Source organism: Macaca thibetana, chromosome 7, assembly GCF_024542745.1.
Source record: "Macaca thibetana thibetana isolate TM-01 chromosome 7, ASM2454274v1, whole genome shotgun sequence".
NCBI classification, from domain to species: Eukaryota; Metazoa; Chordata; class Mammalia; order Primates; family Cercopithecidae; genus Macaca; species Macaca thibetana.
The window spans coordinates 101496833-101523305 of NC_065584.1; the positions used below are offsets into that span (position 1 = coordinate 101496833).

The 26473-nt window shown below is 45.9% G+C and overlaps 1 protein-coding gene and 2 pseudogenes across 9 annotated transcripts in view; 1 reads left to right on the top strand and 2 right to left on the bottom strand.

Annotated features, from left to right (window-relative positions):
* Positions 1-3115: 3115 nt before the first annotated feature.
* On the bottom strand, positions 3116-5706 carry LOC126958934 (uncharacterized; annotated as a pseudogene). The gene has a single exon (XR_007727404.1). The product of XR_007727404.1 is annotated as an uncharacterized LOC126958934 (transcript).
* Positions 3680-4516, top strand: LOC126958925 (vesicle-associated membrane protein-associated protein A-like; annotated as a pseudogene). The gene has a single exon (XR_007727403.1). The product of XR_007727403.1 is annotated as a vesicle-associated membrane protein-associated protein A-like (transcript).
* Positions 5707-8896: 3190 nt separating the features above from the next.
* The window catches only part of ABHD2 (abhydrolase domain containing 2, acylglycerol lipase), a 112984-nt gene continuing 95407 nt past the window's right edge, over positions 8897-26473 (bottom strand). For all 7 annotated transcript variants that reach the window (XM_050797673.1, XM_050797669.1, XM_050797670.1 and 4 more), the window contains 5 exons: positions 20629-20721; positions 17827-17937; positions 14978-15047; positions 12799-12883; positions 8897-10655 (listed from right to left, as the gene is read on the bottom strand). In XM_050797673.1, the coding sequence (XP_050653630.1) occupies positions 10459-10655; positions 12799-12883; positions 14978-15047; positions 17827-17937; positions 20629-20721 (556 nt within the window). In that variant the 3' untranslated portion in view covers positions 8897-10458. The remainder of the gene's footprint in view (positions 10656-12798; positions 12884-14977; positions 15048-17826; positions 17938-20628; positions 20722-26473) is intronic.

Consider the following 26473-nt stretch of genomic DNA (forward strand, 5'->3'; position numbering starts at 1 on the left):
GAGAGAGAGAGAGAGAGAGAGAAGGCAATCAATGCCTACAAAACAGTGGTTGTCTACCTCCCTGCAGGTGTCTGAAATGTGCACTGCCTAAACCCTGTATGTTGACATATGGAGGTGAGGATATGGAGGAACCCACTCTAGTAAGTATTCATATCTGTGGGTTTAAAGGCAAACTTTGCACGTGAGCAGAGAACAGAGAAGAAGGCTGCAGGAGCCTTGTGGGAAGACCGCAGCTGATAGGCTAAATGTCCCAGAACTTTTTCCGCTGTGGGGCTGTGCCCAGAAGTTGCCTTGCCAGTAGGCAGGACACGTAGTACACCTTGATTTCTCAAGGTGGCCACATATGAAGAAGGAAGAGACAAAGATAAGGGTTTGAAGGTGCACACAACGTGGCTCTTCAGCACTTCTGAGCCCAGGAATGTTTTTGGAAAGTATAACCAGGCCGGGCTCCACTTTCCTCGAAGTCCATCAGTTAGATACCTTGGTGTGGAGCTGGACCACGTCAGACACTTTTCTAGTAGTTTCTACCTTGGAGATGACGTATGAGTGGCAACCAAACAGATAAAGCCAAAACCACTGTCCAAAGTAACAACGGCACTCTGAAAAATATCATCTGAACCTCTCAATTATCCTGAGGTAGGCATTTTTAGTATAATTATTCCCATAGGAAAATAAATAAATAAATAAATAAATAAATAAATAAATAAATAGAGGTTAAATTCTGCTTAGGATCAAAGAGCTAGAAATGGCGAGGATGGGACCCTGACCCAGCACCTCTGGCTCCAAATCTCTTTGGCTCTGTTACCACTCATGCTTTGTCTCCAATGTTTGTTTTATTTATTTCTGGGGGTGGGAGAGGTGCAGGTAGGAGAAGGGAGAAGAAACAATGAAATGAGAATTTCATATATTTCAGGTTAATTTCACCAACTATCATCAGATGATGAGGAAATGACTTTAAGAGGAAACCGGCCGGGCGCGGTGGCTCAAGCCTGTAATCCCAGCACTTTGGGAGGCCGAGACGGGCGGATCACAAGGTCAGGAGATCGAGACCATCCTGGCTAACATGGTAAAACTCCGTCTCTACTAAAAAATACAAAAAACTAGCCGGGCGCCGTGGTGGGCGCCTGTAGTCCCAGCTACTCGGGAGGCTGAGGCAGGAAAATGGCGTAAACCCGGGAGGCGGAGCTTGCAGTGAGCTGAGATCCGGCCACTGCACTCCAGCCTGGGGGACAGAGCAAGACTCCATCTCAAAAAAAAAAAAAGAGGAAACCAGTCGTTAGTAGAGATGCTGGGGTAAATGTGGTAGGCAGCATGAATCAAAAGGAAGGTGTGGGTGACACAAAGCCACATGGAGAGAGGTGTTTAACTTAGCACCTTTGGGGAGGGGTTCACCAGTCCGAGGCCAAATTGCCTGTCATGTCTTTCAACCACTCCGATACAGGGCAGCACTTTCATGGAACTCCCTCTAAAGATACCCAAGAGAGAGGTGAGGAGGGGAGGCTGTCATATGAAGGGCCATCCAGTTAGGTGTTTCATCTTCACCAAGGGAAAGTACTCCCCATAGGACTAGAGCAGAGAGGCCTGTTAATGAAAGGTAAAATAAAAAATAGCATCACTGGGGCAGTGAGTGAGGTGTCACTGAACACAAATGCTGTACGGCTGCCTCAGGAGAGGGCAGCTGTGTGCTACTGGTCCTGCCTGACCACACTGGCATGCAGCTGGCACTGACCGGCCTCATGCCCTGGACCTGAAATCTCTTCCATGTAGTCTTTCCATAGGTAGTATTCTTTGCAAGTTGGTTTTCTTGGGCCAAAATAGTCTGGCTATTTTGTGGGGGATATGAATCGAGGGGAAGCTTGCTTACCAGAGAGGGATGAAGTTTGAAATTTGGCACTGGGCATTTTTAGGTCTTGTTAATGCACAACTTCTAAAGCTAACACTCCCCACCCTGCCTAACTTGACAAAGGTTTTGTGTGGCCAAGGAGGGAAGGGAGCTGTGAGTGTCTCTTGGGGTTGGTACAACCCTCCTGGCTGAGCCAGTGCTTGGTCCTGGGAGACCTTAGCTTGGGTTCAGACAGATTCAAGTAAGAAACCACCACCAGCACCCAACCAACCCAATATAATCTTAACTTGGGAAATGTTCACTTAGTCTTTTTTTTTTTTTTTTTTTTTTTTTGAGATGGGAGTTTCACTCTTGTGCCCAGGCTGCAGTGCAGTGGCGCGATCTTGGCTCACCACAACCACCGCCTCCTGAGTTCAAGTGATTCTCCTGCCTCAGCCTCCCGAGTAGCTGGGATTATAGGCATGTGCCACCACGCCCAGCTAATTTTGTATTTTTAGTAGAGACAGGGTTTCTCCATGTTGGTCAGGCTGGTCTTGAACTCCCGACCTCAGGTTCGCCTCAGACCTGCCTCGGTCTCCCAAAGTGCTGGGATTACAGGCGTGAGCCACCGCACCCGGCCTCACCTAGTCTTTTCAAAGAACATTATTGGAAAAGCCTACAAATCACACATGGCAAGCACCATTTACACCTTGCCTTGCATTTTGTCTTCATGATTCACTTTTAAGAAATGATTAAAACACTGAGGCTGGGCATGGTGGCTCACAGCTATAATCCCAACACTTTGGTAGGCCAAGGCGGGAGGACTGTTTGAACTTAAGTTTGAGACCAGCCTGGGCAACACAGCAAAAAACTAAAAACTAAAAAATTAGCCAGGTACAGTAGCAAGTCCCTGTAGTCCCAGGGGCTACTCGGGAGGCTAAGGCAGGAGGATTGCTTGAGCCCAAGAGGTCAAGGCTGCAGTGAGCTGTGATCATGCCACTGCACTCCAGCCTGGGCCACAGAGCAAGAATCTGTCTCTAAAAAATAAAAAAGTAGAAAACAGATACTTCACTTATTTTAGTTCTTGGCTTTCTTGCCTGGAGAAGATGGGGTTGTGAAGATGCTTGTGGCCCGGTCAAGGTTTTGGTATTTGTTTGAGAAGATGGACTAACATCAATTGTGGTGCAAAAATGGGGTTTTGTGTATTTCCATTAATCTCATACTTTGGTGAAGACACAGGAAGAATCCTTTCAGATGGAAAACTGCCACTATACAAAGGACACATAGCCACACCACATTTTTAGTCTTTATTTTTTAAGTAAATTCCATTGAATCAAATATAACAAAATTACAGTTTTTGTTTGTAATGATCTTTGTTCACCACCACACAATCATAGTAGAATCGAAAGTAATATGAGCACATAAAATGATCAAGGACATCATTGTTTAGTATAATTTCTTATTAAAGGTAAATATCCCCATATTTAGAAAAAATTGCATTGCTAGTTGCAAATCTTAAACACCTCAATGCTGAAGGATCCTGTATTTCCCCCCCAAAGATCCAGCAGCACAGAGGCTTTCAGAACACAAACTCAAAAATATAGTATTTTCAGGGCAGCATTTTAAGTTTCAGAAACCCAAACAAAACAAAACAAAACAAAACAAAATCAGAATTAGGAATGTGAAAGTGATGGTTCTCAAAAAGTCAATCGGGAAGCAGATCTGCCAACATAAGAATGTGGTTGAACAGAGACTAACCAGGAAAAGGAGAGATGCAAACTCGCTCCCCCTCCCCCCTCGCCATCGTCCCCCGCCCCCAGCGAGCAAACCGCCTCGCTGCTCTGTGCTGTCTCTCTGATGGCGTCCACCTCCGGGGCCATGGCGAAGCACGAGCAGATCCTGGTCCTCGACCTGCCCACAGACCTCAAATTCAAAGGCCCCTTCACAGATGTAGTCACTATAAATCTTAAATTGCGAAATCCATCGGATAGAAGTGTGTTTCAAACTGAAGACTACAGCGCCTCACCGGTACTGTGTGAGGCCCAACAGTGGAATTATTGACCCAGGGTCAACTGTGACTGTTTCAGTAATGCTACAGCCCTTTGACTATGATCCGAATGAAAAGAGTAAACACAAGTGTATGGTACAATTTTTGCTCCACTGAACACTTCAGATATGGAAGTTGTGTGGAAAGAGGCAAAACCTGACGAATTAATGGATTCCAAATTGAGATGTGTATTTGAAATGCCCAATGAAAATGATAAATTGAATGACATGGAACCTAGCAAAGCTGTTCCACTGAATGCATCTGAACAAGATGGACCCATGCCAAAACCACACAGTGTTTCACTTAATGACACCGCAACAAGGAAACTAACAGAAGAGTGTAAAAGACTTCAGGGAGAAATGATGAAGCTATCAGAAGAAAATCGACACCTGAGAGATGAAGGTTTAAGGCTCAGAAAGGTAGCACATTCGGATAAACCTGGATCAGCCTCAACTACATCCTTCAGAGATGTCGCCAGTCCTCTTCCTTCACTTCTTGTTGTAATTGCAGCCATTTTCATTGGATTCTTTGTCTTTTGGAGACGGAGTCTCACTCTTGTCCCCCAGGCTGGAGTGCAGTGGCATGATCTCGGCTCACTGCAACCTGTCTCCTGGGTTCAAGCAATTCTCCCACCTCAGCCTCCCTAGTAGCTGGGATTACAGGCGCCCACCACCACACCCAGCTAATTTTTGCATTTTTAGTAGAGACGGGGTTTCACCATGTTGGCCAGGTTGGTCTCGAACTCCTAACCTCAGGCGATCCACCCGCCTTGGCCTCCAAAGTGCTGGGATTACAGGCGGGAGCCACCATGCCCGGCCTTCATTGGATTCTTTCTAGTGAAATTCATCTTGTAGAGTGAAGCATACAAAGTGCTATTTCTTTTTTTTTTTCTTGACCAGAAAAAGATTCGTTTACCTACCATTTCATTGGTAGTATGGCCTGCGGTGACCATTTTCTTTTGTGTGTGTACAGCGCCGTATAGGCTTTGCGTTTAATGATCTCTTACGGTTAGAAAACACAATAAAAACAAACTGTTTGGCTACTGGACAAATTGTATATTACCAGATCATCACTAGCAGGTTTCAGTTGCACATTCAATCCTTTATGAAATTCATAAAGAATTGTTCTGGGAAGTGGGGAGCGCCTCTGCCCAGCCCCTATCCCGTCTGGGAAGTGAGAAGCCTTTCTGCTTGGCCGCCCACCCTCTGGGAAGTGAGGAGCGCTTCTGCCAGGCCCCTGCCCCATCTGGGAAGTGAGGAGGGCCTCTGCCTGGGGGCTGCCCATCTGGGAAGTGAGAAGCGCGCCTGTCTGGCCGCCCACCCTCTGGGAAGCAAGGAGCGCCTCTGCCCAGCTGTCCCACCATCTTGGAAGTGGGGCACACCTCTGCCCGGCCCCTGCCCTGTCTGGGAAGTGAGGAGTGTCTCTGTCCAGCCACTGTACCTTCTGGGAAGTGAGGAATGCCTCTGCCTGGCCACCCACCATCTGGGAAGTGAGGCACGCCTCTGCCTGGCTGCTGCACTGTCTGGTAAGTGAGGTGCGTCTCTGCCTGGCCACCCACCATCTGGGAAGTGAGGTGCGTCTCTGCCTGGCTGCTGCCCCGTCTGGGAAGTGAGGAGCGCCTCTGCCTGGCCACCCACCATCTGGGAAGTGAGGTGCGTCTCTGCCTGGTTGCTGCACTGTCTGGGAAGTGAGGTGCGTCTCTGCCGCCCGCTGCCCCGTCTGGGAAGTGAGGAGCGCCTCTGCCCGGCTGCTGTGCAACCCTCCAAGTGTGAAGTGACAGCCTTATGTGTGATCTTTTTGCTCTCCCCAAGTTTGCATTTTCGACATTAATAATAGTTTACTTTTTAAATAAAAGTTTTAAATTGGAGAATAAAAAAAAACTAACTTCAGCTTCTTATTATTGGAGATGCATGAAAGCTCTACCCACATACATGCTAGGAAAAACAGTTCAGAAAACACGGGGCACTGACTCTTCCAAAAGAAGCAGCTGTCTACTCTGCGGCCTACTTCCAAGGGCCACTGTAAGAGGAAGCCTGGGCTGCAGCATTCGGAGGTAGCAGCAGCAGAGACGGGAAGGAAGCAGGCCTTGCCTTGTGTGGCATTCCAGTTCCCTCTGTCAGCAGGGGCCAGATCCCCCTTCCTTAGCTTCAACTACAATTTGGCAAAAGCAATTCTAGGGTAACTGGGGGCAGTAGGGGCGTAAGGGGTTTACTTCCCTCTGCTTAGATAACAGAGTTAGAAGAAACATTTTCCATCAATTGCTTGGCCTCTAAATGCCACAGGCAGGCTACTTTTCATGGCTTTTCAAAGCATCCAAGCAATCCAAAGTGGCTTTGAACAGCAGAGTAAGGCCAAGAAGGGTAAAAAGGGGCCAGAGCTGAGGTGTTTGGGCCAGTTCTGGATCACTCATATTGTTGAGGGAGGGATGGGAGCATAAGATAACAAGGAGCCTCAGTCCACTTGAGGAAATTCTCTGGTTTTGCTGCAGTTTCGCTTCAAACTTCCACAGCAGAAGAATTTGAATTCTAATGCCACAATATTGTTGTAATACCAGGGATTCTCTAGAGGCAAGTTAAGGCTTTCTGGGCAAAGAAAACAATTCCAGATGATATTGTGACAGAATGCTACAGTGAAATGCTTCTTAATGACTCTCCTGTCCTGCCTAAAGGACAAAGACCTATGAGTGACTTCAACTTGACGTGATGTTTCAGTGATCTTTACTTCAGCTCTAAGTCGGAATCAATGGCACAGGAAAAGAAAAGCCTCTTACATCTCAGACATCTGCTTGCCAAGCAAACACAAACAAGAACACGTGTATTGTTTCTCAGGAGCTGGCAAAATAGATCTCCAGTCCCACAGTTACAAAGAGAGCTCTCATTCAGATGCCGGGCATATAAGCTCAGCTACCCAGAAAGTTCAGCTTTAATGGAGACTGTAGTTTTAGAATGAAAGCCTGAGCAGGAAGGATTTCTGCCCTGGGAATTCTCAATGCTCTGCCTGAGTCACACTGGAGGATGGAGATAGGCTCCTCATTCCAGCGGCCAGCACCTGCCACAGTCACAAGACCACCCTCAGAATAGCAAGGATCTTACGATGACAATGGGGACTCTGAAGAGAAGCCAGTCAAAGACACAGGGCTTTGGACAAGATCAAGGGTCTTCACCAGGAAAGCTTAATGCAGAAGCCCCCTCCCTCCAAGTCCCCTCAGCATGAGCCTTGAGCCTTGACATAGTTGTTTCCACCTGCAAGGGCTGGAGAAGCCAAGTTCACACTGATGTTCAGCAATGTTCAAGCAAATGATGTGTAAATAGATTAAATGGTCTTAGAGATGGTCTAAGAGGAGGGAACAGGCTCAGAGAGGTGAGGTGATTTGCCCATGATCCAATGTGAATTAGAGACCATTAGGACAAGAACTCAGGTATATTTCCACTCTTATGGTGACTCATAAGGTTCCCAGTAAGCGTAAAATGCTGCAGAGAGGAGAATATTGCAACCAACAGCTTTCTGCTTTCACTCTGCTCTGGAGTCATTCGTGTAAACTCACAGCAGGAAAAGATAACAGTTTTCTTCAAGTCTGTTAAACTCACTTCTAACATAAAAACATTAAAGAAACTTGACACAATTTTTTGAGTCAGTTAAACCTAATTTGACTGGAATCAGTTACTTATAAGTATCTTCAAATTGCTTATGAGACACGGAGTACTACAGGAGAGATGTGGGTGCTTCTCCCCATTGGTTTTTAACACATTATTCCTGCAATGGAATTGTCCGGTTGATGCAATTTATAACCTCAGTTTGATTCTAAAATATAATATTCAAATACTCTTTAAAAATTCAGCCTTGTTTTCGCCCAAATAGAACCTTACTAGCAAAAGGGGGATTCATATAATCATCAGAAATGAATGACTTTGGGAAGAAAGGCAAGGACACCTGGAGGAAGGAAAAAGGATGACCTATCTATAAACTGCCACTCCCTCATTTATCAGGCAAGTTTGCAGCTCTGTAAATTCAATGCCTCTGTGCTCTCATTCAGGGACAAACAAGAATTCTCCAGTAAGACAGCCACAGTCACATTCGCATTTCCATGCCCAAGAGCCTGAAGCTTGAACAAAGGGCTTCAGTTAATTTCATGTGAGCCAAAATGGAATGTGAGTGCCATTCAGAGTCACACACTAAAAAGATTTCAGCTGGGACATTGGCTCCCACAGTCCTGGGGGAGTAAATTCCGGTTGTGTAGCAACAAAGGCTATGCTGCCAGCCCTGCCTGTCCTCCACAGGGGCCACCAGGACTGCCATGCAGACCAGGCTCCACCCTCCCCCACACCGGTTTGTGTGACAACAGGGCTGTCTTTTCTCTTCCCAAATTTCTGAATGGAGCTAGTACCTGGGCCAGCCACTATGTTGTCAGAATAGGTTAAGGGGTGTGGCCTCAGGCATATGAAAGGAGCCTCTCGCTCTTTTGTGGTGGTGATTCAATCCTAGGATGTTATTGCTTGGTTCACCTATTCTCATAAAAAGCCTTGAGAAATGAAGGTAGTAGTGGCAGAAATATGACTATCAATCGTCAGGATCACAGCTGTAGTTGGGTGAAGGGAAAAGTAAAAGGAGAGGGAATAGCTTCCAAATTGAGGGGTAAAGTGCCAGTCTGTGCTAAAAGAACATGAAAAGGAAATGTATTTGAGAAATAATACACTGGGGGGAAGAAAGTCATAATGATAGAGGTTGGCGAGTGTCAGAAATTATACCAAAGCAAAGTTGAGACCACAGAAATCTCAATTTTCTGAGACAAGGGCTGTTTTTGATGTTATTCAGATGATTTGGTGATTGTCAGAAAACAACTTCTTCAGGTTACGGACGTTCCCGTCACAGTCACTTGGACCCGTGCCCAAACCACACCCACCTGTGGCCCTGAGGGTTGGCACTCAGGTGCTCAGGTGGCTCCTTTCATCCCTGAAACATCCATGCAGACCCATTACTTATATTCCAGTCTGTCCTGGAGTCAAAGGAGATGAAGGAGGGAAACTATCTTTTTAAAGTATCCAGGCAATTTTACTCATAGTTCTGTTTAGTTCCAGATAGCAACTGCTGATTTTTCAAAGTGCAGGGTTTTTAGATATTCAAGTACCACAGGATCGGAGAAAAGGAGTACTTGAAACCTAGAGTTGTGTTTTCACTTCAGAAGACACACTTTGGAAACACCTATCCAACAGACTACAAATATAGGCTATTAAATTAAAAATCTGGTTTCAAAATAATACCCACTTAGGTTGGAAATATCTGTCTCCAAACTCAGGTCCAACTTTTGAATTGTTTGGTATCAAAAAGCAAAGTTAGAGGAACTTGGGTTTAAAAACTAAAATTACAAGTGAGTGCTTAAAAAAAAAAACAAAAACAACACCAAAACATCTTTTTATCAAATAAGGGACACACACACACACAAAACGCAAATGATGATATCTACATGCTTAGACTGGGAGAGCAGCTCCCAGGCTCCCCTGGAGGGATGTTCTCTCAAACCTCAGTAAACTGAGTTTGTCATTGAACTTTGAACCTGGTAGTGAGCTCAGCAATCTACCTGGTCCAAGTCCCCCATTTTAGAGGTGAAGAAACTGAAGTCCACAGGGACTTTGTTGAGGGTGAAAAGCTGAGCCAGGGCACAGCCCAGATGCTCAGCCCACCCAGAGCCCTTCTGAGACATCACACTGTGGTCACACGATGGCAGCTCCATAGCTGGCCTTGCTGCTCTGGAGACCATGGGAGCTAGGGGATACCCCTGATTGATTATGAATTCCAATAAAATGAGCTATGAAGATGTTTCCAATTCAAGGGCGCTGTTGAACAGCATTTCCAAAATTTGCTTGGTGATGAGAATCATCTGGGGCACTTGTCAAAAATTAAAATCCCCAGGCTCCTTCCCAGACCCAGTGAATCAGCCTCTCCGAGGGGAGGGACCTGGGAGGCTGAATTTTTAACAAGTGCCCCATGTAACTCTCAGCAGCAGCAAAGTGTAGGGAAATGATCTTAGAAGATAGGGTGAAAACTTGGCTTGTGACTCAAAGGAATTTCCGTTGCCATTTAAGAAGCCACACTCTGGCCTGGGAAGCCTGGCTTCTCAGGCTTCCAAGCTGAGCTGTGTCTTCAGCATTGGCCTGGAAGGGTGAGCTCTTTTTAAGGTCTACGTAAGGACACATACAAACCACCACAAAATGACATACACCCTTCACTGTTCTCAGGGAAAAGCCTTTTGGTGGCAAAGCAAACTTGCTATTCAGACACATTTTTAATAGGCAAACTAGATGTACTTGGCTTAAAAGCAACCAGATGCTGAAACTGGACAGAGGGCAAGAACTCTGTCACTTGTCACCATGACTAACAATGCAATGGAGAAAACCAGTAACTAAGCACAAAAATAAGCTGGAGCTCCCAGGAAGAGCTGCCTACTCCGAGACAGGTGTGCATGGTGGGTGCCCCCTGCTGATGGTGTGAGGTCAGATCCAGGTCACTGAGGGAGATGGGAGACCTGAAACAGGGGGTGAGGGGACGCAGCTTCCAGAGGAGGGCTGCTGGAGCATGCCAGAGTCCGGAGGCCTCACTCCAGGTCAGCCTCCACCTGCTCCGTGTCAGAGCACTGTGACTTGTTACGCTCCCATTGGCAAATGGCGTTGGCGTACTCCACCACCAGCTTATCCATCCATGTCAGGGGCTCTGGGAACAGCACAGAGCCCTCAAAGAAGCCCAAGTGGCCCCCATGCAGAGGCAGCACAAACATGACGTTCTCTCGTTTCTCTGCAGGGGAAAGGCAGCTGAGTGAGTTACTGTTCTCTAGTTTGCTCCAGGACAGGAGGTGCAGAGGTGAGCTGGCTAGGGTAGCCTGGGTTTTCCCCACAGGGGCAGTCACCTAAGTGGGCATTCAATCTCTACTCACTCTGCCTTGTTCAACAAAGAGGGGGCAGGCAAGACAGTGGCACCTAGCAGGTTTTAGAATACAGCTTGGCTTGGAGCTGAATGGGCACCAGCTTACACCCAGGCTGGCCCAGATGAATTAAATCAGAATCTCTGGGGGTGGGAGGTTGAGGAGGAGTGAGGGAGGGGAATTCCCAAGTGTTGGTATTGCTCAAGCTCCCCAGGTGATTCAATGTGTTTCCTAACTTTGTGCATCGGAATCACTGAGGATATCTTATTAAAATGCAGATTTTGATTTAATAAGCCTGAAGGGGGAGCTGAGATTCTCCAGTTCTAAAAAGCTCCCAGGTGATTCCCATGCTAGCGGTGGCGGCTGGGCTCTGAGTAGGGATTCATGGCATTTACAGTATCATTTGCTAGAGAACAAGGAGAATTCAATGGAGTCAATGATTTTTCACTACAGACATTTATCTTCAAGATTGGTTTTTTTGTTTTTTTGAGACGGAGTCTCGCTGTGTCACCCAGGCTGGAGTGCAGTGGCACGATCTCGGCTCACTGCAAGCTCCACCTCCTGGGTTCACGCCATTCTCCTGCCTCAATCTCCCAAGTAGCTGGGACTACAGGTGCCCGCCACCATGCCCGGCTAATTTTTTGTATTTTTTTTAGTAGAGACGGGGTTTCACTGTGTTAGACAGGATGGTCTTGATCTCCTGACCTCATGATCCACCCATCTTGGCCTCCCAAAGTGCTGGGATTACAGGCGTGAGCCACCGCGCCCGGCCTATCTTCAAGATTCTTAAAGCTGCATGTTGTGTTAAAAGATGCCTAAGCTCTCAACGCCACATGCTAAGTGGCCATCCTGAAAAATAATAACCTAGAGCTTAACTTTATTTTTTATTTTTGATTTTTTTGAGACAGAAAAAATTACTGCAACCTCCACTCCTGGGTTCAAGCGATTCTTATGCCTCAGTCTCTCCAGCAGCATGCACCACCATGCCCGGCTAATTTTTGTACTTTTAGTAGAGATGGGGTTTCACCATGTTGGCCAGACTGATCTCAAACTCCTGACTTCAAGTGATCCGCCTACCTCGGCCTCCCAAAGTGCTGGGATTTATAGGCATGAGTTACCACACTCGGCCCAGTTGCTTCTATTTTTATGTTTAAAGCAGATGGAGAGGCTATCACAAGAGACAGCAGAACAGGATTTTTTGTTTTGCTTTTCAAGTCAAATTTTATTTTTTTTTAATATTTATTTATTTTTAGAGACAGAATCTTGCTCTGTTGCCCAGGCTGGAGTGCAGTGACACAATCACAGCTTGCTGCAGCCTTGAACTCCTGGACTCAAGTGATCTTCCTGCCTCAGCCTCCTGAGTAGCTAGGACTACAGGCATGTGCCACCAGGTCCAGCTAATTTTTTTTTTCTTTTAGACAGAGTCTCGCTCTGTCACCCAGGCTGGAGTGCAGTGGCGCAATCTCGGTTCACTGCAAGCTCTGCCTCCCAAGTTCATGCCATTCTCCTGCCTCAGCCTCCCCATGTCCAGCTAATTTTCAAGTTTTTTTGTAGAGGTAGGGTCTTACTATATTGCCCAGGCTTGTCTCGAACTCCTGGCCTCAAGTGATCCTCCCACTGCAACCTCACAAAGTGCTAGGATTACAGGTGTTAGTCACCGTACCTAGTCCCGAATTTTAAATCTAAATATCTCTTTATGTCAAACTCTCAAACTTAAGGGAACCCTAACCCTGAGATAATTTCACAGAACATCAGGTGATTCCCCAGAGCCCTACTGGCTATGAATATACATGGTGGTCCTGTCTCATGCCCTGGGAGGAACATGAGGGGAGCCTGATGCCCAGGCCCCATCATAGCCCGAGGACTATCAGGCTACACAAAATAAGAACACTGACTGCTATGAGATGTCTTTCCCTAAAGAGGGTGTCTCCAGGAGATGACAGCATAGTGAAGGTGACAGAATTTACTGTGGCAATTTGCTGAGCTGCTGAGAGGGCAGTAGGAAGAAACACTTACCTGAAAGAGATTTTGGAATGGTTAGAAGACTTTCATGCACCAACGGATCGTCAGCTGCATTAACTAGCATGAGAGGAACATAAATCTGCAACAAGAAAATAAAGCAGAATTAAATGACTGATTCCCATTTTCAGACCCCATTGATTCAAGGCTCAAACTCACTGCTGGACATATTTTTGAAGCAAAGGGAAGAGGGTCACAGTTCAGCTTGCTGAACAGGTAGAGTAAGGACGCCTTGTATTCTCCGGCAGTGTGATGAGTTACATCTGCCATTGTGATTACTGCCCTGGAAGCAGGAGTGTGCAGAACCAAAGCTTCCTGATGATCATCAGAGTGTTTCAGATTAGCCATGCCTTTTAGGAAATGACTTTATAATGAATTATGTACATATTAATTCAGTTTATATCACGGGAAGGAAAAACGAAGTGCACTCCACACCAGACAAAAGAGATTCTAGAGGAATCTAGGCCAAGGCTGGGCACAGTGGTTCATGCCTGTAATCCCAGCACTTTGGGAGGGTAAGGTGGGAGGGCTGCTTGAGCCCAGGAGTTTGAGACCAGCCTGGGAAACATAGTGAGACCCACAACCCAGTCTCTATTTGTTAAAACAAACACAAAAACAAAAACAGAACAAATCAAAAGAATCTAGGTCAGGAGTGTGGCTCATGCCTATAGTTCCAGCTACTCAGGAGGCTGAGGCAGGAGGATCATTTGAGCCCAGGATTTCAAAGTTGTGGTGAACTATGATCACGCCACTGCACTCTAGCCTGGGAAACAGAGCAAGACCCTGTCTCTTAAAAAAAAAGAAAAAAGAAAAAGAATCTGAAGGTTGAAAACAGGAGTAGGCTGGTGGATATTGGAAAACCATTGGCAGGGTTGCATTCAACATCCACTTTACTAAAACAGCCAATAGCCTTCTTTTTCATTTTAGTGGAGATGGTACTGATAGGGAGACTCAGATGTCATTGAACAGCCATACTGAGGCAGTGAATGATTGTGCTATCCTGTAGGTCTCTGATGTTGGCTCTAGACAGCTCAACATTCCTATAATGGCTTAAATGATGACATCAAAAGTCTGATGATGCTAAACTAGGAGGGATGGCTGATAAGATAGCACAACTACAGTTCCCAGTGATCTGCTTTAGCCAGGGGAATGGTGGGCCAAACCTACAGGTGGACATTGACAAGAATAAATGGGAATTCCTGTGTTTGGATAAATAGGGGAGACTGGCTTGTTGGTCATTCAGGTTAAACAAACATATGGAGATTTTGGTTGGCCACAAACTTAATACACACAAGGTTTATTGTAGCTGCTAAAAGTTGCATTAATACAAACCAGTCTACCTTATCAACAGACACGCTCAGCTGGGCGTGGTGGCTCACGCCTGTAATCCCAGCATTTTGGGAGGCTGAGGCAGGTAGATCACGAGGTCAGGAGTTTGAGACCAGAATGACCAACATGGTGAAACCCCGTCTCTACTAAAAATACAAAAATTAGCCAGGTGTGGTGGTGCGCTCCGGTAATCCTAGCTACTCAGGAGGCTAAGGCAGGAGAATCGCTTGAACCTAGGAGGTGGAGGTTATGGTGAGCAGAGACTGCGCCATTGCACTCCAGCCTGGGCGATAGAGTGAGACACCATCTCAAAAAAAAAAAAAAAAAAAAAAACACCAAGAAAAAAGAAAAAAAAGAAAAAGAAAAAGAAAAAAAATAGACATGCTCATCATCACTTTGATACAGAAACACATCAGCTTTACTCTGTGCTTTACCAGATAATGGCAGGAATTTTGAGTTCAGTCTTAGGCACTATGGTAACAAAATACAGAATGGCCAAAAGAGGGTCCCGCATGGTAAGAAACCTAGACAGATCTCATTGATCTGGCAGAAATCAGACAGGATTATGCTGTCAAAGGAAGACTAACAAAAAGGTGAGTGTTGGAGCAATTTTAAAGGCCCTCACACAGATATGGGAGCACACCAGTCTAAGGGGCAGCTCTGGGATTAATGTATGGCAGTTACAGAGGGAGAAAGTACGGTTCAATAAACAAATCCAAGCTAAAAGAGCGGTTGGAGCCAGATTCCAGCTAAGCTTCCACCAGGAAAATTTAGGAGGGATATTTGTTGTATTGTGTGCGAGGCTGGATGGAGTGATGCTAATTCTGAGCCAGTGATGGTCACTCACCCTGTGCAGGTACCGCATGCAACTTTCTTCCTCATAGTATTCCTTCAGGGAGTTATAGCCATGAAACTTCCTGGAACACACCAGAAAAAGAAAAAAAGAAAAAGGATAAAACATTGGTCATAAGATCAGAACGCTGAGCCGATTATGGCTTCAGTTCCTCATGCTAACTTGTGGCATTGGTAGAGTAGACAGAGGCAGGAGTTAGGCCTGAACGCTGAGCTGATTTTATGACTGTTCCAGATCCTGCGCTAACTCATCATATCAATGTAATGTATGTAGGTAGCAAGATTCGGGGTTAAGAGCACTGGCTTTGGCATCGGGGTTCAAATCCTGCTTCGGTCATTTACTGGCTATGTGATCTTGGGCAAATGGTTCAACTTATCTGAGCCTCAGCTTCTCCTGTATAAAATGAATCTGAAGGCAGGGCCTTCCTCAATGGAACTGTGAGACTTATGATGTTAAAGTGCTTACTACCATCATGACCCACCCAGAGTAATTACCCTGTAGTAATTGTTATCTATGTAATTATTAGTGTATGTTACATCTCTTGAGGCAGTATAAAACCAGTTGTCACTACAGATATGGAGAAACTGAAATTCAAGGACATTTACTGGAAGTTTCCTATTAACAGAGTTCTTGGTGGAGTAACAGGACCACTGTGAACTGGAATAAAATATGTATTAGATAACAGAAATGAGACTGTCATTCAAAGTTACCAATTCTGTCCCTTTATCTCTGACTACTGCTCCATATCTCTGACTACGGAGCAATAGAGATAAACTGGCAGGTAACAAAACCTTCGGTGCTCGGCATGAATGAGGGGCCGCAGGTCTGCCCTGCTCTGCTCTGTGCTCCCAGAGGCCCCACAAGGTTCATCCTGGAGCTCTGACACCAGGAGGCCCAGGCCAGAGGATCTCAAAACCTCTTTCCGACACAGATTAGGGCCTCTGACTTCTGAATGGCGGGTCTTCCTGTTCTGACTAGGGTCTTTAAGCTATCCTCCCTCCCCGAAAGCTGTGGATCTCATTAGACATCTCTGCCTGGGAATGGCCTGGAAAGCTCAGGCTGGACTATTAGGGCCCTCTTGACAGGGAGGAGGCCAACTGTAGAGATCATCGCCAAGATGCCTGTCCTTGTGAAATCAGTTCGTTTGCAGTCTCAGCAGGCAGGGAATGCATTCTATCCCTCCAGTATTGCTGGGATGGATCTATGAGGAGGCCACCAAGACTGGTTATGATCATAAAATTGCTACTATCCAACACTATTAAAGAGGAAAGACTTTGGAGAGTGTTGAGAAACATTCTCTTTTGGGCATAAAAAATTTAGGAGATGAATGGGAAATTTAATTTGTTTTTCTTTTTTTCTTACTACACACCGCAATACAGTCACACACCTTATCTTAAGTGAGGGTGGGTAAGATGCGTTTTTCACCTTCTGAACATACCAGCAATTTCCTAGTTTTCATTTCCTTTGAGAAACTGTTAGCAGGCATATTTCAAGGTTACTTGGTGTAAGAAGGCTACTAAAATCTCGTAAGGAAGCAAAGCAAAGCAGAGATCCTATACCCTCAGGTCAATATCTGCCTATCTATTAGATGAAGAATAATTGCTTGCTTTAAACTACATCTAAAAATATCAAACAATTTATTTTTTATTTTTTAGGGACAGGACCTTGCCCTGTTGCCTAAGTTGGGCTCCACTGCAGTGTTGTGACCATAGCTCACTGTAATCTCAAACTCATGAGCTCAAGTGATCCTCCCGTCTCAGCCTCCCAAGCAGCTGGGACTACAGGTGTGTGTGCCACTATGCCTGGCTATTTTTATTTTTCAATTTTTTTTTGTAGAGACAGGGACTTGCTATGTTGCCCAGGCTGGTCTCAAACTCCTCACCTCACGTGATCCTCCAGCCTCAGCCTCCCAAAGTGCTGGAATTACAGGCATGAGCCACTGTTCCTGGCCTCAAATGATTGTTAAATAAAAAGGATCACGTCTTTAAAGAGAATGATGAGGTCAGAAGTCAACTTTTCCTTTTTCAGCTAAGGGTAACCTCAATCAGAATCTACTGGTACTAGGAAAGAAGACACTGTCAAGATTGCAACCTCAGGTGCCTGGAGGAGAGAGGCAGGTAGAGTAGATGAATGAAGTGGGCAGTATTTGTGTCTCACACTCAGGGGAGTCTCCATGCCCCAAAGTAAGAGGCTCTGTTCATTTTGCTTGAAACACACAGCCCTCTTGGTCTATCTTCTGTTTTCCTATTTTTTTTTGTTTTTAATTTTGAGAAGGGTCTTGCTGTGTCGCCCTGGCTGGAGTGCAATGGCACGAACACGGCTTACTGCAGCCTCAACCTCCTGGGCTCAAGCGATCTTCCCCCATGGCCTCCCAAATCCTCCTAGGATTACAGGCGTGAGACACTGCCCCCAGTCAGTTTTTCTATTCTTGTTAGAGACACAGATAAGTACAAGAAATACTTCCTTTGCCTTTTACTCCACTGCAAAATGCAGATTAATGTGGCACCTGACACTTGCCCTGTTGTTGAGGCAGGACAGGTAGGGTGAAGACTGCCCACGCTAGGGCCTGCACGCCCCAGTTCCTTGAATCAAGCTAACTATGCTTTGTAGGAATGCAGAATGGGTCGTCAGATCCTTTTCCTATTTTCCAGGAGAAACTAGACATTTAAATGTTCCTGTGAAATCTTCTGTTTTTAAACACTAGACACTTACTTAAAGGGAAAAAAAGCACCCTTAACACTAAAGTAGGCAGAGCAAAGCACTAGTGCTAGGCAGAGCTGACCTGCAGCCTCCCGACTGGCACCCTGCCCCAGAGCGTCTCTCTCCCGCCTGCGCGGACATACCTCATCACATTGTCATCAATCTGCATCAGGGATGTTGCTGTGTAGAGCCGGCTCAAGTCCGTGTCCTCCAGGCTCTGGGGTTTCTTAACGTGGTCTCCAAAAAGAGCTTGCCTAGGGCAAACAAAAGCAAATAGAGATTAAGATGTGGGGGATGAACAACCACAGCAGAGCCTGCTTCCTTGCCAGAGCAAGCCAGGAGGCAGAGCCACTGTGGTCAGTTAGAAATAGAATCTTTAACCTTTGGAACATCCCAGCGGATGAGCTGGCGCTGTTGACTTTTGAATAACTGTAGAAAGATGAATGTCAAAACCTTATTTCCCTTTTCAGGGGTACCCAGACAAACTAAAGATTGGGTTTGAACCTAGTTGAATATTTAAAAACCTTCAGCACAGGGGAGGGGGACTCAAGATGGGCCCTGTGGTGAGTGGTGGGCCGTGGGCCAAGCCGTAGGGGCCTCGTCCTTACACTGTGTTGATAATGTCCCCCTTGGCAGAGACCCTTCCCCTTAATGAGCTGTTTGTGTTGCTTAACAAGGAAGACTCAGTGTGCAGGAAGGAGTGGGAAAAAAACAAACAAAAACCAAGGAAGACAAGGGTTAACTCATTTAGCATTTGGTCAAATCAACAGCTCTCTAGTGTCTCAGATAAAAGCTAACATCTATTCAGGAGAGCAATCATTTTTTTTTCCCCAACCCCCAAGTGGAACCAGCATTTCTATTAAGAAAAAATCCATCTTGAGAGGATGACATTAGAGGTAGGGGTCACAACATGCCCTTTTGACCTCTCTTCCCAGCAAGGGCTCTCAGTCACACACCTAGAAGCAGACTGAGTTTGCTGAAGCATAGCCCTGGATTTATTAAGGAAGGATTTATTATGCCAACCTGGTGTTCTGCTACCCATTCACAACCTCTCCAAAAGAAGAACACATTTCTGTAGCATTTATTTTTTTCAAAAGACTGTTAGGAAGATTATATACCTACTGGACAGAATGTACAAATTCAAAGTTAACCTAAAATTTCTAGATGTTTGACTTTCTGTAGTAAATTTGAAAAATGTAAATACTTAGCACACACTCAAAGGGGTCTCATAATTTGAACATTCTAGACTAATTAGTAGCAAGACCAGGTTCCTTTAGCAAAACAAATGTTTCCTGGGAGGAGTCACTTTCGACTCCAGAGGTGCAGAAAGGCAGACAAAGGACTTGGACTTGGTGTCAGAGGCCTGGATCCACCCCTTCTGGCTACAAAACCTCTGCAATCTCCAGACCCATCCAAACCTCGGCTCAGCCACATGCACCTCAGTGCCCAGCACACTGCTATATCTCAAACATGAGCCGAGTGGGAACAGCTGATTTTTCAGCCAGCACAGGGGACATAAGTCTCCCTCTGCTCTCCTTCCTGAAACGAGGACATGAGGACACATCTGGCAATGTGGCAGCCTGATGGGGCCTTCGAGCCCAGCCTTGCTCAGGCACCATGTGAACGCCCACCCATAGGAAGTCCAATCTGGGGTGTGTGGCCTGCTTTAGCCAATGAAAAAAAGATAACAAGAAACCAATCATTTAGTCAGATTGCTTTTCCTAGGGTGGTACCAAAAATGCCCCAGATTTTTTTGAGTGCACGGGTGTGTCTCGGGTGCTGGGAGCAATCAACACATGCCTAAGCCCTCCAATGCTCTCCAGTTTGGTTTTAGACATAGGATTTACAGAGGGGAAGCAACAGAAAAGCAACGTGGGCATGGATGAGTTGGCTTCACAAAAATAGGAGAACTGAGATGGACTTTAAAGGATGGGCTGGGTTCCCACCAGCAGAGAAATGGGAGAGTATTCTCAGCAAGGGCAGTGTGGGAGAGGCTGGGGGCACGGGAACCTCTAAGTAGCCTAGTCCAGCTACAGGGAATGAGAGATGTAGAGGAGGAGGCAGAGATGTCAGCAATAATAATAATCATAATGAAAAAGTCATTGCTAATATTTATCTGGTGCTACACATACCAGCACTGCTCTAAGCACTTGACAGGTTAATTCACCACAGGATTATGAGGTGGAGAGACAGGATAAGCATGAAGAATATGCAGAGGAGGGAGGTGCTGAAACCATGCCCTGAGACTCCTGTCACCCTGCTGCTTGGTCAGAAGCCCAAGGGTCAGTCAAGAATGAGTCCTGATCCCCCAGGCACAGAAGCATCTTACGGGGAAGGTCTCCTCAACAATGACAGCCACCTCGTGACTGCTCTAATTTGGGAGAAAAGGGGGTAGAACTGGTTCCTTGTCTTAGATTTACTGGGAATTACAAAAGCATAAGGTGATTTGGCAAAGTTAGTAGCTTGGGACAGGTTTCTTTTCTTTTCTTTTCTTTTTTTCAGACAGGGACTCGCTCTGTCACCCAGGCTGGGGTACATTGGCACAATCTTGGCTCGCTGCAACCTCCGCCTCCTGGGTTCAAGTGACTCCTGCCTCAGCCTCCCAAGTAGCTGGGATTACAGTGGCACTATCACGCCCGGCTAATTTTTGTATTTTTGGTAGAGATGGGGTTTCGCCATGTTGGCCAGGCTGGTCTCGAATTCCTGGCCTCAAGCAATCTGCCCGCCTCAGCCTCCCAAAGCGCTGGGGTTACAGGTGTGAGCCACTGCGCCTGGCCAAGATAAGTTTGTTTCTAATCAAGTCACAAATGCAGGCAGCAGAGAGTCTGTACCATACCTGTAATTTTTTTTCCCCTGAAGGAACAGGAGCCCTGGCTTTTCATGGCTCCCAGATGAGCTCAGGAAGGAACTGTCTGTCTCCTGAGAGAGAACGGAAGGTGACCTACCTGTGCGAGAGGATGATCTTCTTCATGTTGTCTGCCATGAGGAAGTTGTAGAACCGCCGGCACTGGTCCCATTGCATGAAGGTTTCCTGGGCCCTGGAAGAACCACAGCGAGTGAGGGTGACTGCAGTGTGGGGCTGCAGATGGGCAGCCAGGAGTGGGCTCTAGCCATGGGGCAAGGTGCTTGTGTGGAGAGGGCCAGCTCTCAGGCTGTGGCCTCTGCATTAAAACAGAGGCTCTAATGTGCAGAGCTCAAACATCTCTGGAGAAATCTATGGAGACACCAAGACAGCGCAGGGGAAGGGGACCCCAGCAAAGGCCCTCTCTAGCGCCAGAGGCTTTGTTGGTGGCACCCCCGACACTCTCTTCTAGCACCTGGGCCTTCTCTTAGTCACTGAGCCTGCCAGGACCAAAGTCTGCTTCAATTGTCATGTGAACACTTTCTGTATTTGGCTTCCTACCTGGCAGGCAAGTTTTCTGGTTTAATGACAGGCACATGGAAGGGGAGAGTGGATGTGGAGGGGAAAACCTAAAAAAACTTCTGTTGTTGCTGATCAAGAGGTAAGGTAAAATCATTAACTGGGATCTCCTCCAAATCTATCTTTTGATTAGCCTTATGCCATTGAAGGGGCAAGGAAATCGAAGTGGAAATAGACAGGCCCTTAACCCTTTCTAGGCACAGCTGGTGCGTGCCAGCTGTGGTCTGGAAGCGTCTTTCTGCCTCTAGGGCTAGGGTGTGACTGGCATATGCTAGGTGGCTGTGAGGGCCACCCTCTGACCTTTCAGTGGCAGCAGTAGGCAGATGATATTGTCCCTGTTTTCCAGAGCCCAGGTTCTGCCAGCAGCGCATGCAGAAGGAGGAGACAGCACCACCAGCCCTGGCCATGTGCTTCACCAGCCAGATTTCCATGCCCACACAGCAGGTGAACAAACACCAGTGGGCTCACTCCCACCAGCCATGCCTGCTCAGCCCTCCCCACTCACTGCTCTTCTCCCTTGGGCATAAATCCAAACGCAGGTGGACACTGAATCCACACTCATTAAAGGGAAATTTTCATCTTGCAGGTTTCAAAATCTCCAGGCCTGACTCCACCCTGTGAATGGATCTGGACATCACTACTTCTACTAGGTTCCATCTTCCAGATGGTGAGGGGACTAGGTGGTTTATAAGGTTTTCTTGTTTTGTTTTTTTATTATTTTTTCAATCCAGAGAGCTTATAAAAGTAATTTTATAAAAGTAATTGCCCCAAAGTTGCTACAATTGTAGAATGGCAAAATTCCACAATTTTTGAGTGACAAACATTTCCCACAATGTCATGGTTAAAAAGTAAGAGGTAGTGAGGAGTTAAGAATGAAATGGTTTGTGAATTTAATGGTCTGTGATGTGCCCATCAAACACAGACTAAGCTCAAAGTAGACTAACACCACCTCGAAGGGTCAAAAGGCCACTGCATAAATGTGCAGCCGCCATCCCCCCCGACTCCAACCAAGCACCACAGGAAGAATATAGGACCAGATCACTATGAGGGACCCCAGCTAAAGCAGGACTGTGCTCACCTGCCTGTGGTCAGAGGGAGGGGGGTCACCTAATCACCCAATCAGTGAGCCACAACCGGCTGCCTCTCCTCTGACTTTGGATCCAAGCTACCCAGAGAGCCAATGGTCTCTGGCAATCCCAGCTTTCTCTTGCCCTGGTTCATTTTTCCCTTTGCTGACCTCCTAACTGAAGGGATGTTCTTGCTTTTGTTAGTACCTCCTTCATTGCAGACAGGCTGCAGAGGTAGGGAAGGGAGAAGTGTGTGGTCATAAACTTAAGATATAAAAAGATGCTGCAGTCCTGCAGTTGATTTTTTTTAATTGAATACACCACAGGCACTGCTTGTTGAAAGGTTCTAGGGATTCACAGGGACCCAGGGCTCAGGGAGGGATCATGACAAGGATGTTGGGACTAGTGTTCCACTCTGTTTGTTTTGGCTAACATTGATTTTTAGTATCTTTGGTTTACCACTCAGTATATGTAGGGGCTGTCCTTTACCTTTGGCTGTAGAATTAAGGAATTGAAACTTAAATTTATATTGGTTTAATAAAAGAATCAAGATCAATGTATTACATTCATCTCATATATATATATTTTTGAAAAGGACTGATGTCTTCCATACCACCACCACCAACAGCAAACTGAAACGCAATAAAAGGGTAACCTACAGACTAAAAGAAACATAGAGAAATCGATAAATGCAAATGTAGGCAATATGTGGATCCTAATTCAAACAAGCCAACTGACAAAAAAAAAAAAACTTCTATGAGACAATCAAGGAAATCTGGACACTGATGAGAAATGGGATGCTATTAGGGAACTATTGCTAATGTTTTGGGTGATAATGGTATTTGTGGTTATGTTTAAGAAAAAGTCCTTAGAGTCTTTTAGAGCTACCTAGTGAACTACTTACAGATGAAATGATATCTGGGACTTGCTTTAAAAGAATGCAGTTTCTGAGGGAGTGGTTGAATGGCTGGGTGTAGAGGAAACAAGATGGGGGTATGAGTTCAGTGTTGGAGCTGGTAGTGGCTACACTGGGGTTCAATTTTAGATGCAAATCACAAAATGGGCATGAAACCAGGGGACTTTAGCTCTCTAGACACCGCACAAATACCTTACTTGGCTATCCAAGTTCTTTTTTTGTTTTTGTTTTTTGAGATGGAGTCTCACTCTGTAGCTCAGGCTGGAGCACAGTGGTGTGATCTCAGCTCACTGCAACCTCCACCACCCAGGTTCAAGCGATTCTCCTGCCTCAGACTCCCAAGTAGCTGGGACTACAAGTGTGCGCCACCACGCCCAGATAATTTTTTGTATTTTTTTAGTAGAATACGAGGTTTCATCATGTTGGCCAGGGTGGTCTAGAACTCCTGACCTCAAGTGATCTGTTGGTCTTGGCCTCCTTCCAAAGTGTTGGGATTACAGGCGTGAGCCACTTCACCTGGCCTGAATATCCAAGTTCTTGACTTGCCTCTAGATGGCTATGTTCTCCAGAAGAGAAAAGGGGTGGCAGGAACTGCTCCCCAGGCTGGGCCAGATATTGGCCCACCAGGATAAACTGGCTGAGGACACAGGAGAGAAGTGTGGAACCCTGGGAGGGGCAGCTCGGTCAGAATTACAGGGAGGGAATGGCTTTGCATAATTCAGAGTGAACTCTTGTTGGAAGGAAGGTAGGTTTCAAAACTTCAGAAAGAACCAGGATGACTCCAAAAGGAGAGATGCCTCCTGAAAGTTGAAAAACTCTCAAAAAGTGATCATCACAAATGAGAAGAGAAAATCACCCCCCAAACCCAGTATAGTTTCACTGGGAGTCTTATTTGAGAATAATCCATATGGATTTTTAAAGAACTTTATGCATCCATTGATCTACCTATTACCAAAATAAATAGAATTCCCTGAAAATGCCTTCATTTCTAATCAATGTAACATTAAATTATAATAAAATATTACACATACTGGTTTCACAGCCATTTTCTTTTTTTTTTTTTTTTTTTTTTTTGAGACGGAGTCTTGCTTTGTCGCCCAGGCTGGAGGGCAGTGGCCGGATCTCAGCTCACTGCAAGCTCCGCCTCCCGGGTTTACGCCATTCTCCTGCCTCAGCCTCCCGAGTAGCTGGGACTACAGGCGCCCACCACCTCGCCCGGCTAGTTTTTTGTATTTTTAGTAGAGACGGGGTTTCACCATATTAGCCAGGATGGTCTCGATCTCCTGACCTCGTGATCCGCCCGTCTCGGCCTCCCAAAGTGCTGAGATTACAGGCTTGAGCCACCGCGCCCGGCCTCACAGCCATTTTCTAGTGAGATTTCTCTTTGGACTGTTAAAAGAATTTTAAAAGGTGTTGTGGAAGGCAATGGATTTTAATCGCTCAGAAGAGGGTCCCAACAAACAGGCATTTACAATTAGGTTCAGAGCAATCACTTAGGCAAGGAAGAGCTGAGCCAACCACTAAGCTGCTGGGGTAACTGCTTAGAGAAGGCTCAACTTTCCAGCTCGTATTTTGCAAAATGAGTGGATCAAGCACTGATGAAAAGGAATTAAAGTCAGAAGAGAATGAACTGGGAGAAAAAATGCATCTAATACCCAAGTGAATGCAGATCTCCTGGCTCAAATAAATTATGTCTCAGAGTGCTGAGAGACTATGAGAATAGTGAAACAGCTTTCCAAGTGGTCTTTGAAAAAATATGGAGAATATGAAAGAGGTTCTGTAAGAGTGGGATGGGCATGCATGACCTTAACATTCTAAAAAGGGAAAAAAGGCAAGGGCACTATGAATTAAGATTGGAGATAAATTTATGGGATGTGGATCTAGACTACACTAAAAAAAAATATCTTGAAAGCAATATGCTAATGAAACCTTAAGAATAAAGTATAGGCCGGGCGCAGTGGCTCAAGCCTGTAATCCCAGCACTTTGGGAGGCCGAGACGGGCGGATCACGAGGTCAGGAGATCGAGACCATCCTGGCTAACCCCGTGAAACCCCGTCTCTACTAAAAAATACAAAAAACTAGCTGGGCGAGGTGGCGGGCGCCTGCAGTCCCAGCTACTCGGGAGGCTGAGGCAGGAGAATGGCATAAACCCGGGAGGCGGAGCTTGCAGTGAGCTGAGATCCGGCCACTGCACTCCAGCCTGGGCGACAGAGCAAGACTCTGTCTCAAAAAAAAAAAAAAAAAAAAAGAATAAAGTATATTAAGTACTTTCCCAGAATGCTATCACCCCAACCTAAGAAGTATTTTTACTTGCAGAAGGAGGGGTTTCTTTCCAGATTTTGCCTATATACAGTCATATTTTAAGAAAATTATGATAAAAATACAGAACATAAAATTTACCATCTTAACCTTTTTTTTTTTTTTTTTTTTTTTTTTTGAGACAGAGTCTTGCTCTGTCCCCCAGGCTGGAATGCAATAGCATGATCTCGGCTCACTGCAACCTCCACCTCCCGGGTTCAAGAGATTCTCCTGCTTCAGCCTCCTGAGTAGCTGGGATTACAGGCATGCGCCACCATGCCCAGCCAATTTTTGTATTTTTAGTAGACACAGTGTTTCACCATGTTAGTCAGGCTGGTCTCAAACTCCTGACCTCATGATCTGCCTGCCTCGGCCTCCCAAAGTGCTGGGATTACAGGCATGAGCCACTGCATCCAGCCCTTTTTAAAAAAAAAAAAAAAAAAAAAAAAAAAGACAGGGTCTCACTATGTTGCCCAGGTTGGAGTGCAGTGGCTATTCACAGGTGGTCATAGCACACTATAGTCCTGAATTCCTGGGCTCAAGTGATCCTTCTGCTTCAGCCTCATGAGTAGCTGGGACTTATGGCATGTGATACCATGCCTAGCTTACCCATTTTTCAGTGTACAGTTCAGTAGTGTAAAGTGTACAGCTCATACTCATTGTACAATGTGAAAAGTTCTCTAGAATGGTTTCATCTTGTGGAACTGAAACTCTAGACCCATTAAATAATAATTCTCTATTTCTCCCTCTGTATAATCAAATTTTTACAAAATTGCTTTCCTCCCTTTTTTTTTTTTTTTTTTTTTTTTTTTTTGAGATGGAGTCTCGCTCTGTCGCCCAGGCTGGAATGCAGTGGTGTGATCTCAGCTCACTGCAAGCTCCGCCTCCCGGGTTCATGCCATTCTCCTGCCTCAGCCTCCCGAGTAGCTGGGACTACAGGTGACCGCCACCACGCTCGGCTAATTTTTTGTACTTTTTAGTAGAGACGGGGTTTCACCATGTTAGCCAGGATGGTCTCGATCTCCTGACCTCGTGATCTGCCCGCCCTGGCCTCCCTAAGTGCTGGGATTACAGACGTAAGCCACAG